Source organism: Kogia breviceps, chromosome 14 (genome assembly GCF_026419965.1).
Source record: "Kogia breviceps isolate mKogBre1 chromosome 14, mKogBre1 haplotype 1, whole genome shotgun sequence".
Lineage (NCBI taxonomy): Eukaryota > Metazoa > Chordata > Mammalia > Artiodactyla > Physeteridae > Kogia > Kogia breviceps.
The window spans coordinates 21797133-21809217 of NC_081323.1; the positions used below are offsets into that span (position 1 = coordinate 21797133).

The following is a 12085-nucleotide window of genomic DNA, read 5'->3' on the forward strand; positions in this document are numbered from 1 at the left end:
GAAGAAAGAAAGGGCACCCTAAGTCGTGGAAACAGCCTGGGCAAAGGCACGGAGGTGTGAGAGGGTCTGGAGGAGAACCAGAGCCGTACAGAGATTGATAAGGAAATAAAATCTGAGACAGAGACACAGAGAGAGAGAGACTAGAGAAATAGAGATTGCCACGAGGCACAGAGAAAAAGAGAAATTAGCAACAGTGAGAAACAGACACATACAGAAACGCAGACAGAAAATCAGAAGCACACAGAGAAAGACCAATTAGTGCCGGGGGGAGGGGGTTCAGGGAAGAGGAAAGAAACACAAAAAATTGTGAAGACAAGAGAGCCAGGGCCAGAGAGCCAGAGAGAGCGCTGAAGAGTCACAGACAGACAAAGAGAGACAAAGACGGAGGAGGCAGAGAGAGACACACGCATTGAATCACTTGGTGAGACCGGCGAGAGATGGAGATAAAGGGGTCTCGGCTGGACCCGCTGCTCAGCGCCGCGCAGGCGCACTCCCGACCCGCCGCGGTAGCGCGGACGAGCGCTTTGTCCCCACCGGGGCTGGGGCGCGTCCCCGGGCTGGGCTGCTAGCACGTGTCCTTGCAACCCCCGGTGCATGTGGGCCCTGGCGGAGCGGCCGGCGCCCCGTGGACGCCCTGAGCCCACAGGCATCCGCGCGGACACACACACTGCCCCGCGCAGACAAGCAGAGCCCCGCCACACACATCGGGGCCCGCGCCCCCGAGGGAGTCCACAGATTCAGGCAGAACCACCTAGAGTGGTGTCCCCGCAGTACACACAAATCTCTGCACACAGGGCCAGGAAAAACAGGTTCACACATCCGGGCATCCAGACTCACAGGCCACCTGGACACGTGTCCACACACCAACACAGACACCCATGAGCAAACAGGGCCACACGCATACCCCAGTGAGCACAAAGGCACACACCCACGAGCGCACACTCACACCCATGCTCCAACCTCTGCTCCCAAGACACACGTACACCCATGGGGACTCCAGGTGTCCACTCTGACCGGACATTGTGGTATTTGGCTTGTGAAAATAACAGTGAACAGAGAAACATCCTGATTTTGAAATCTGTTTTTAATTATACAGATTAAACAGTGTTACTACGACCAGAGGTAACTTACATGGATCGGTGTGTCATCTGATATAAAATAAATTTCTTCCTATAGACTGTTGCAAATGAACTTCCCAGATTGTGTGCCTTGGTGGAGTGGATAAGGGAGGAGAGGAAGGGTCTTTGGATTTTTCTCCAGAGTGCCCAGGGCTTCTGCTAACCCAGTCTCACCACCACCACCACCACCCAGCCCAGCACTCCTGGGAAACACACAGCATGCACACAGCCACATCTCCCTGTGAGGACATCCATAACTCCACAAGAGCCTGACAGAGTGCAAAGAGTCTTCAACTGCTCACACTTCCTGCTCACAGGCCCTGGGCTTCGCCTGGTGCATCTCAGACACAAGCAAGGTTTCTGCCAGGCACAGTCACTCCCCCAACTCAGGGATGGATGTGCACACACAGCCGCATTCCAGAGATCTCCAATCTGATTATGTCCCTCTCTGGCCTCAAGCCCTCCAGTCACCAATGCTGCCTGCACAAAGGCCCCTCTGACACAGTCTGTCCTCACATCCCACCCCCTCTCACTCTCCAGCACACAATAGATACTCAAGAAACCTCTGACCAAACTCTGAGGTCTGTTTGTGTTTAATCAGACAATATGCAAAGTATTTACAACCAGTTCCAAATCCCCCCTCCCCCCACAGGCCTCGCCGTGGAACGCAGGAACCCCAGGCCCTGCCCAGAGCCGGGGGTCCCCTAGGTCTCTGCATAGTCATCTGAAATCTACAAAACACTGTTTGTTTTAAAAAAAAAAAAAAAAAAAAAAAGACGGTATTAGGACACCTTATACAAAGGACACTGGGCAGTCAGAAGGGGATTTGGGAGCACGCTGGGGTGAGTGAGTCCAGATTCGACTGGGAAGGAGACAGGACAGGAGAAGACTTGGGTGATAAACATGTATGAAAGGAAAAGTTGAAATTTCATAGGCAGGCACCACTTGGCCTCCCTCCCCACTGGCAGGGCCTGGCTGGCTCGAGAACCCCTGGCAGCGGGAACGTTATTGCTATGATGGGGGGCTGTGGGTGAAATGTACAACAGGTCTGGGGGACAGAGCAGGGGGTGTTTTTACATGTTAAATATGAACACACATGGAGGAACATACAAGTGCACACGCGCGCACACACACACACACACACACACGCACACAGGGGCCCTTGGCAAGATGCCTACAAACCGTTGGCTGCCCCGTTTAAGAAGGACACACTGAGGTCCAGGGAGAAGCCACCACGTAGCCCAAGGGCCAAAACACGGTCTCCTGATGCCATGGGCTGAGCTCACCACGTGATGCCAGGCCACGGGGTCTGGACGGGAGTGGGGCAGTTGCAGAGGCCATGGCCACAAATGGAGGCAGACGCTGCAGCCCAGAGAAGGAAGCAGGGGCTGCCCGAGGGCACACAGCCAGTCCTGGTGTGTGGCAATAGACACCCCAGTCCTCTCTCCTCACCCCAGTCTAGGCACTCCTTTCCGTACTCGCGAGTTAAGGGTGCCAACTTGGGGAGAAGAGCAGGGGCCAGGCGTTGAAATGACACTGGACAAACTGGGGCAAGGAGGACCTGGGGTTCCTTCCTGAGGCCAGGGCCTCCCAATCATTTGGATCTTCTTTTTCTGCTGGATTGCCTCCAGAGCCGGTGAGCTCACTCCCTTTCATGACTGGCTAGCTCCAAAGGTCAAACCACCCACCTTCTGATTGAAACCTGCCTCCCTACCCTTGTACCTTTCATTTCTAGCTCAGCCCCACATCTACCTCCATTCTCTCCCCCCACAACAGCCCACTGAGCAAGCAGTGGCAGCAGGACTCTCTGCTATCTCTAACCCGTCCTCAGGCCCCCTGTCCCCTGGGCTGCCCGAGTCTGTCCACAGTGTCTCCAAGGACAATCTTGTTGGTTCCTGAGGAAGACAGAGGGAGCACCAGGTTCCAATCCCGCCTCAACCCTGAACTGCTCTGTGGCCTTGGGCAAGTCACATTCCCTCTCTGGACTCAGTTTCCCCATGGGTAGTATGGGGACAAGGAATTGAAGATCTCTAAGGATCCCTCAGGTCTAAGAAGGGCAGGGTTTGAGGGAGGTGTCCACCCCACCCACCAGCATCAAGTCAAGCTAGGCCTCACCAGCCAGGGAGCCACAGCAGAGGGGCCTGGACCCGGCAGCCTCCACCAACAGGCGTTTCAGAAATGGATGGCAAGGGGCAGGGTGGTGGCAGGCAGGCCGAGGGCCAGTGGCCCATCACTCCTCTTTGGAAAGGCTCTTTGGCTAGCTCTGCAGACAGACCTGGGGTGGCGTGGAAGTGGGAAAGGGCCAGTGCGTGCAGTAGGTTGAGGCTAAGAAAAGGGTGCCCTCAGCCCAGCCCTTCTTCCCAGCTCCTCCTGCTGAGACGCGCAGAGCTCCAGGAGGGAACGCAGGGAGGAGGCGTGCGGCTGGCCAGGGGCCGGGGCACAGTCACTGCGCCAGCCTTGGACCCTGCCCCCAGGGCGGCCCCAGGCCCCAAGCCCTTCCATGCCACAAAAGAGGGAGGGGCCTCGTCACTGGCAATTCAGCCCCACAGAGAGGATCAACGGGGGGCGGGCAGGCAGAGGCAGGCAAGACCCCACGTCAGGGGCCACCCAGCTCAGGATCCAAGCCAAGAAGGCAGTCTGGCCCTGTAGCCCACGCCCTATAGGTTCTCTCCGGGCTGGTACTGGGGCTCGGTGGACGTGAAGTAGTCCTCCAGGAAGGCCTGCAGGTACTCGAAGGTGGGCCGTTCCTCTGGGTCCTTCCGCCAGCACTGGCACATGAGGTCATGCAGAGACTCGGGACACTCGGGCGGGCAGGGCATCCGGTAGCCCCTCTCCACCTGGTCCAGCACCTCGCGGTTCACCATCCCTGTGCGCAGAGGGAAGTCGATGGGGACAGCAAAGAGGGCTTCCTGCCTCAGAGAGGGTGGCTGTGACCGTGGGTAGGGCCCTCTCCAAGGCTGGGAAGCCCTGACCAAAGACAGAGCCTAAGATCAGATGGTCGACCTCTTTGTTATACAGATGGGGAAACTGAGGCCCTGGATGGGGTTTGACTTGCCCAAGGTCACCTGAGCAGAGGGGTCACCCGGGCAGGGGCGGAAGGACCCAAGATGGGCTGTGGGGAGCCCTCTTACCGGGATAGGGCACCCGTCCCTTTGTTGTGAGCTCTGTCAGCAGGATCCCAAAGGACCACACATCTGACTTGATGGTGAACCGGCCATAGAGGGCAGCTTCTGGAGCCGTCCACTTGATGGGGAATTTGGCACCTGCAGGACCAAGAAGGGTCGGGGGAGCTCAGGAGAACGTCGTGACCGTTCCGCCAGATAGGCACCATTCTTATCCCCACTTGACAGAGGAGGAAACTGAGGCTCAGAGAAGGGGTGTGACTCCCCACGGCCACACGGCATCTGCCGGGAGCCTGCCCACCTTGCCGGGCTGTGTACTCATTGTCTTCAATGAGCCGAGCCAGCCCGAAGTCAGCCACTTTGCACACGAGGCTCTCTCCAACCAGGATGTTGGCAGCACGGAGGTCTCGGTGAACATAGTTCATCCGCTCCACGTACGCCATGCCTGAAGCGATCTGTAGGCAGAACCCAGGAGCCTGGTTCAGGGGCCACCCCTTGCCCTTCCCAGATCACAGGGCACATGCCCAGGGGTGGTGTTATCCCCGGGAGTGGATAGCCAACCAAATGCCCCACCCTTCCCAGTTCTTCAGGCAATGAAGTCACTTTACAATAAATACTATTGGCACAAAAACAGGACCAGTGCCCAGCAAGAGGAGGTAGTATAGGGCAAAGGACAAAGGGGAGGCACAAGACAAGATGCAGCCAGGGAAGTGGGGTGACCACGCAAAAGAGGCCCCACATGCTCCCAGAGACACAGATGAGTGTCAGGTCCCGCCTGTTGTCCCAAGTCCCCTCCCTGAGCCTCAGTTTTCTCATCTGTCAAATGGAATAAGAGCCATCTCTACCACCTGATTGTATTAAGGATTAAATTTAAAAGTAGTTGTTGAGCACTGCCTACAGCAAGCGAGTACTAATACATGTTTGATGAGTGACTAACGTTGACAGAGAAGAAAACTGAGGTCTGAGGTCCCATAGCAAGTCAGTGACTCCTGATGCCCAGGTAAGGGCTCTTTCCTCTGCCTGAACCACCACTCACAGCACCTGTAAGTGGTCCCAGTAATACATGGGATGAGATCAGTGAGTGTGGGGCAATCAAGACAAGTTCCTTGGAGGGGGCAGTCAAGAGGTCAGACATGGCCGAGCCAGGTGGGCCAGAGAGCTCGAGGCCAGGTGTGGGAGCGGGGAGGGGCTGACTCACCTGAGCAGCCATGTCCACCAGCTGAGGCAGCCGCAGGTACTTGCCCGTCTCCCCCTTGAGAAAGTCCAGCAAACTCCCTGGAGAGAGAGAAAGCAGCTCTAGCCCCCGCCCTGTCCTCCCTGCGCCAGGAAGCAGTGATTCCCAGATCTTGTCCACCGGGGCAGGCCGGCCTCACTTTAACCACACAGCAGATTTTGTGCAAACCCATCTCTGAATAAAGTCTGTGTTTGTCACTCAAAAGGTAAGCAGGATGGGAAACAACCAAATGTCCGCCTCTAGGCAAACAGAACTGTGGTACACAGCTATACTACGGAATACTACTCAGCAACAAAAAGGAACAAACTACTGACACTCACAAGAAGGAAAACCCTTGGATGTAAAAGATTTACCTATACGAAATTCTAGAAGAAACAACTCTATGAAGACAGAAAGCACATCAGTGGCTGTGTGGGTTTGGCGCTGGACAGTACTATCTGCAAAGGGGTACAAGGGTGCTTTCTGGGGTGACGGCGATCTATATCTCGATTGTGGTAAGAGATACACAGCATACCCATTTGTTAAAACTCACCGAACTGGACACTTAAAATGGGTGTATTTTATCACATGTGACTTATACCTCCAAAAAGTGGAATTTTGAAAAATAATTAATTTCAAAACTAAGTAAAGTCAAGCCAGGAACTTGACCCAGATGTGGCTCAGCTTGGAGGATTCCGGGAGTTCTCCTTCCAGCCCCAGAATGGCAAATGGCTTTACAAAACCAGCAAACCGGGGGACACAGATGCATTGTGGGAAATCTTTAAAAACAAAATGAACGGAGAAAGGAAACCTTTGGTTTCACTTTCCATTGACATGGGAAGTTGATTCTTTCCATTCATTCCACCTTTAAAGGCATATGCTCTAGATGTGGTGGGAGGTGAACCACAGCCCACCTGCCCTTTTGTGAGGACCCCAGCCAGGGGCCACCCATGTGTCCATGCCATCACGCAGGCCTCACCCTTGCTCATGTACTCCGTGACGATGTAGATGGGCTCCTCAGACACCACCGCGTACAGCTGCACCAGCTTCTCATGCCTCAGTTTCTTCATGACCTGGGCCTCCTGAAGGAAGGCCTCCGGAGACATCGTGCCGGGCTTCAGAGTTTTGATGGCCACCCTGGTGGTACCATTCCAGGTCCCTGCACGGAAAGGGGTGCAGGCTGCCTCAGGGGAGGACCCCTATTCCCACCCAACAGGGACCAGGATCTGCCTGCCTGGGAACCAAATTTCAGCTCTGGCCTCCCAGGCCACGTGACAAGCCCAGCCAAGGCCCAGCCCCTTTCTGGACCTCAGTGTCCCCATCTGCAAATGGACAGGACACTCCTCACACAGGGCACGCTCAAGAAACAAGAGCTGTTGTTCGGACGCTGATTATTAGAAATGTCCCCCAAAGCAGCACACTCATCTGAGAGTTGGGGGACCATGGTTCCAACTCAACTGCCCTCTCCTGGGTAGTCAGGTTCCTTCTGGGTGGTCCAGGTGTTAGCAGATGGAGCATGTACTCGTGGGGGCGGGGGTGAGGCAGAGCCGGCCTCAGAACAAGGTCACCAGAAGAAGAGCTTGTCTCAAGCCACACTCCCCAAACAGTAAGGCATCACACTAAGTAGAAGGGCTCGGAGGTCAGTCTGGCAGGAGTTTGGCTCCCACCTCTGCCTCCTTGCAGCAGTGAGACCATAGGTGAATCAGTTCCCCTCTCTGAGCCTCGATTTTCTCATCTGGAAAATGGGGATGCTATAGTATCCACCTGTGGGCTGATTGAGGATTAAATGAGATTTTAGCCACTGGGCCAAGCCCGCCGTAAGGACACAGTTAATAATAGCTGCAGCTGTCATTTTATTATTAACTGGTTTTTAAATTGTGAGGCCTCAGGGGAAGCTGTGTTCTAAACCAGTGTGTTTAATCTGAGATGTGTCCCAGCCGGGCCTGAGGCGCCTTGGGCCCATTCTTCCCCATCTCTGGGCCTCCAGGTGCGAGTTGGGGCTCGAGCCCCTGTCTGTGGCCTTCCCGGCACAGGCCCTCTGGGCATGCGTACCAGGCACTTCGTGAGTCTACCTGGATCATCAAGGGAGGAACGGGGGCCTCCCCCACTGACTGTTCACCGCACGCCCAAGCCAGGAATGACTTCTGCAGCCACAGGAATGGCTGACGCCATGGATGTTTCAGGTTTTGCTCACGTCCTTTTTGTGCCTGTGCCTAGGAGCTGGCTTCTCATTCCCCTCCCCTCTCCCCAGCTCAAAGCCTCCCCTTTCCTGACTTGGCCTGACCTCCAGCCTGCAGGCCTCTGTCCCTGCAGTGCTGCCACCCAGGAACCCCCTCTGCTCTCCTCCATCATCTCTTCCTCTGAAGGGAGGGAAGTGGTGGCGGTGATGCCAAGTGAATACTGCGGCTCAGATGAAACCACCTTGAAAATAGCACACGGCCATCCACCGCCCCCCTCCCCCCGCTGGACACGCAGGCTCACGACAGCCAGGCCTGCCTCACTGCTGCCTCCGCAACTCCTGTGTCAGCAGAAAACAAAGCAGAAGGGGGCCTGGGTTTTGTCAGGGCTGCGTGGCATTTGTTTTCAAGGACAGTTTGGCCGTCTCTCCAGAGTTAGACAGGAGATCGTTAACAAGCCTGGAACATGCCAGACCCTGTACTGCTTCTGTGAGCGGGGGCTTCTCTTCCCACAGCTGAAGCTAACATGTGGACCCACACGGGGCCAGCGGTCTCTCAACCCCACCAGGGGGTCCTATTATCACCAGCCCCATTTTACAGTTGGGAAGATCAAGGCTCTGTCCACGAGTGTGACAGAGGACAGCTGTGCACGCAATAGCAGGTGGGCTGGGTGGCATCCTGGAAGGCTTCCCAGAGGAATTGGCACCTGAGCTTGGATCCGCAGGAGGGTGAGTGGTTGACTCGGGAAAATAGCCCTCCAGAGTGAAGCCACCCAGCCCAGGCCACAGGGCACGTCACTGGGGAGTCACGATGCCCAGCCCTGAGCAGTTCTGAGTAAACAGGTACCATGGTGTGCAGAGGTGTGGAGGTCTACACCCCAACTTGCTGTCAGCCACCACTGGGGGAGCTCCATGTTGAAAGTAGGGCCCACTGTTCAGCAGAGGTGATGGGACTCGTGGAGGTGAAGGCTGGGGGACTCATGGGGCCTTGAGCTGCCACTTTGGACAGACATCTGCCTGGTTCGCAGGTGGGCACATGGCGGGGTGTGCGGGGCTGGGGCAACGCCTTACCCATCCACACCTCTCCGAAGCAGCCCTGGCCCAGCTTGACCTCCAGCCGCAGCGACTCCCGGGGTATCTCCCAGGCGTCCTTGGCCAGGCCCTGAGTCTGTGGCTTGGACATGGGGCACACAGTGGTGAGGCGGTGGCACAGGCCATCAGTGTGTTCTGAAGACAGAGGCAAGGAGGTGGAGTTCAGGCCCGGCGTCCGTGCTGGGGTCTCCATGTCCCGCGGTGTGTGTGTGTGTGTAGACTTACACACTGTATGCACACAGGCTTCGGGGAGGCACAGGACACCCCCAAGGCCAGGCATCCATACCTGTGTGTATACAACCGTCCCCAACACAGGCCCTCACCGCCTCATGCATCTGCTCCCTGAGTCATTCATTCATTCATTCATCAGACTTTAAGCGGGGGCTACCTAGGCAGGTGCCAGGGACCCAGTGGAACCCTGCCCTCAGGAAGTGCACAGTCCAGGATGACACCCAACTTCCCTTAATCACCTCCCAGGACCACGAGTGTGACAGAGGAGAGCTGTGCACGCAATAGCAGGTGGGCTGGGTGGCATCCTGGAAGGCTTCCCAGAGGAAGTGGCACCTGAGCTTGGATCTGCAGGAGGGTGAGTGGTTGACTCGGGAAAATAGCCCTCCAGGCAGAGGGCACACTGCTTCATGCATGTGCAAAGGCCCTGAGGGAGAAATAAGCCCCTGGGTTGGAGGAACTGAAAGGAGGCCAGGGGGCTGCTGGAGAGTGACTGGGGGAAGGAGGGCCCCAGGTAAGGCAGGGAGGCCAGCCAGGTTTAGACTACCCAAGGCCTCAGAGGCCACATGGGGGTCTTTATCCTAAAATTCCAAGGTAACCCCTGGAGGGTTTTGATCTGGGGGAACGAGGTTCAGAATGAACCCTACAGTGGTGGCCAAGGGGACAGAGCGGGGTGGCAGATCCTAGAGGGAGTCAGGAGGCCTAGCCAACAGAGGAGGAGTAGCGGGCGCTCTCAGGAAAGGCCACACCTGCACGCCCAGGCCACGGCCACAGGCCCACAGACACACAGAGAGAGCTGTCCACATGGGAGTACCCAGGCCATGACGCCTCAGTCCAGCCGGGCAGCCCTGAACATCCAGATGGATCGGCCACACTCCTGCACACTCAGCCTGGCCCGCGCTCACGACCTGCGCGTGTGAGCTCCCCGCCTGCCTGCCGCTCTCTCGCTCTCTCGCTCTCTCTCCCTCCCGCTCTCTGCTAGCTCTCTGCTACAATCCAATCGATAGAGCCGCCCCCTCCTTGTCTCCCGGTAACCAGTTCTAACCGGTCCTAAGGCTGCAGGGACAAATGACACTGGCCGATACCCCCTCCCCTTCCTGGCTCACTCCTCCAGGCAGCCCCCTCCTCACCAGGCAGCTGCGGAGGAGAGAGGACAGAGGGGCAGGTTGGGGTTGGGGGAGGGAAGAGGGGAAACAAGGAGGAGAGAAGGAAAAAAGAGGGGGTGGGAGGAGGGAGAAAGGGGAAAGGAAGAAGGGGGAACGGAGGCCCCCCTCCTCAGGGTCTGCAGCTCATAGGATAGGTGGAGACCCCCCCCACCCCGCCATGCTCTCCGAGGGCCTACCCTCCCCTGCGCCCAGCTGGCCGCCCGGGAGGCCTGCCCGGCACTCACTGGAGTAGTAGGCCACGAGCTGCTGCAGGCTGTTGAACTGGGTGCGGGAGGTGATGTAGAAGCCGCCGCTGTCCAGCTTGCGGATCTTGTAGTGCTTCACGTTGAGGCCCTTGGCGTTGTCGAAGTCAGACACTGAGAGGCAGTAGGCGCCTGCAGGGCAGGCCAAAGAGAAGCCGTGACCACCATGCCGGCCCACCCATGGGCCACGGCACTGAGCACACCTACCCGACACGGGACGGAAGGGAGGCACAGGCAGAGCCAGGTCTGGGCCAGCCTGTCTCTGAGCACCCAGTTCTGGGGCGGCCACTGGGGCAGAGCCAAATGACAAAGGGGCACCTGACCGGAGAGCCTTTCCATGACCCCTTTCCATGGCCCTAGCAAGACCTCTGAAGCCCAGGTGTGCATCCCAACTGTGTGACCTGAGCAAGTGGCTAGCCCTCTCTGGGCCTCGGTTTCCCCCGCTGCACAATGGGGCTACTTCCCAGGCTGCTGGGGAGATTCAATGAGACTACGTATAAGAGGGCCTGACACACAGTAGGTGCTCGAAAAATGTTGGCAGGGAGCCTAACAGGAATGGTCCCAAGTGGCTGTGTGTCCCTGGCCTAACTGCCTCCCTTCTGTGGGTCTGCCCAAGGGCACACTGTCCGGGCCCTGCCCCTTCCTGAAGACTCCAGGCTCAGGCAGGAGCCAGTGGTTGGCTGAGGCTGGGGCGATCCCGGGCAGAAGACCACGTACCGGGTGTGGCCTGAAGACTGCCAAAGCTAAGCTGGGCCAATCCCAATGGCCTCCTCCCTGTTTCCCTTGAGCCTGGAAGAGCTCCGGGCTGGAAAAGTTTCCTTCTGCCCAACAGGCCTGGCTAGGCCTGTTAACCTGAGCCTAAGAGAGGCCTGGGGTGGCATCAGGGAACAAGGCTGAGCCCCAGGGGTAGGGGAGGAGGCTCCAGTGGCCAGACGAAGCCTTTCTCGGGAAGCAGCACACAGGCGTCATACTAGAAGCCCAGTCCCCACAGCCCACAAAACCTCTGGACAATCCTCAGGTGGCGGTTACAATCTCCAGTGTAAAGAAGGGAAAATGAGGTGCAGAGAGGGAAAGCAGCTAGCCTCAGGTCACCCAGCAAGTCAGGCACAGAGCTGGGACTTGAACCCATACCTGGGTCTCTAAAGCCTGCATTGGACAACCGTGACTTTCTACAGATGGCCAGGCCATGTGCATACAGAAGCCACAGGCCTGAGTCTAAGGCCAAGCCCTGACCACATGTGCACACACGCAGGCATGCCTGTGTCCAGTGGCTGCATGATCACACAGGTCCACACTCCCTAGGCCCTTGGGCACAAGGACAAACCCATAACAATTCACTCCCACACAGCAACCCACAGACAACTCCACCCCCACGTGTGCACACACATGCCTGGACCCACACACGGCATGCACAGCCACAGGACCTCTCATAAATGCACACACATGACACGGATGCTCTGCTTTCCCATCTCCCACTGAGCCCCAGGCCCACAGGAAGCGGGAGCTTCGTAGCTATGGTGGTGGAGAGTCTGCAACCCACGTGCGGAGGGGCTGGAGAGAAAGGGTTGATCATTCTCTGGTGGCGGGGAGGGACAGGAGAGGAAGGGAGGCCAGGACTGTTGGGGGAAGGGCAAAGCCAGGTCCCAGCACCCAGTCCAGCCCCTGAGGCCCCTGGAGAAGGGAAGGAGAGGGGCCCATTGCATCAGCACCCTCCCTGGGAACAGCCTT

The 12085-nt window shown here is 57.3% G+C and overlaps 1 protein-coding gene across 7 annotated transcripts in view; it reads right to left on the reverse strand.

Moving 5' to 3' along the window:
* Positions 1-1695: 1695 nt before the first annotated feature.
* SRC (SRC proto-oncogene, non-receptor tyrosine kinase) overlaps positions 1696-12085 on the reverse strand; it is a 55661-nt gene continuing 45271 nt past the window's right edge. For all 7 annotated transcript variants that reach the window (XM_067012012.1, XM_067012010.1, XM_067012007.1 and 4 more), the window contains 7 exons: positions 10340-10489; positions 8701-8856; positions 6433-6612; positions 5439-5515; positions 4542-4695; positions 4250-4381; positions 1696-3984 (listed from right to left, as the gene is read on the reverse strand). In XM_067012012.1, the coding sequence (XP_066868113.1) occupies positions 3776-3984; positions 4250-4381; positions 4542-4695; positions 5439-5515; positions 6433-6612; positions 8701-8856; positions 10340-10489 (1058 nt within the window). In that variant the 3' untranslated portion in view covers positions 1696-3775. The remainder of the gene's footprint in view (positions 3985-4249; positions 4382-4541; positions 4696-5438; positions 5516-6432; positions 6613-8700; positions 8857-10339; positions 10490-12085) is intronic.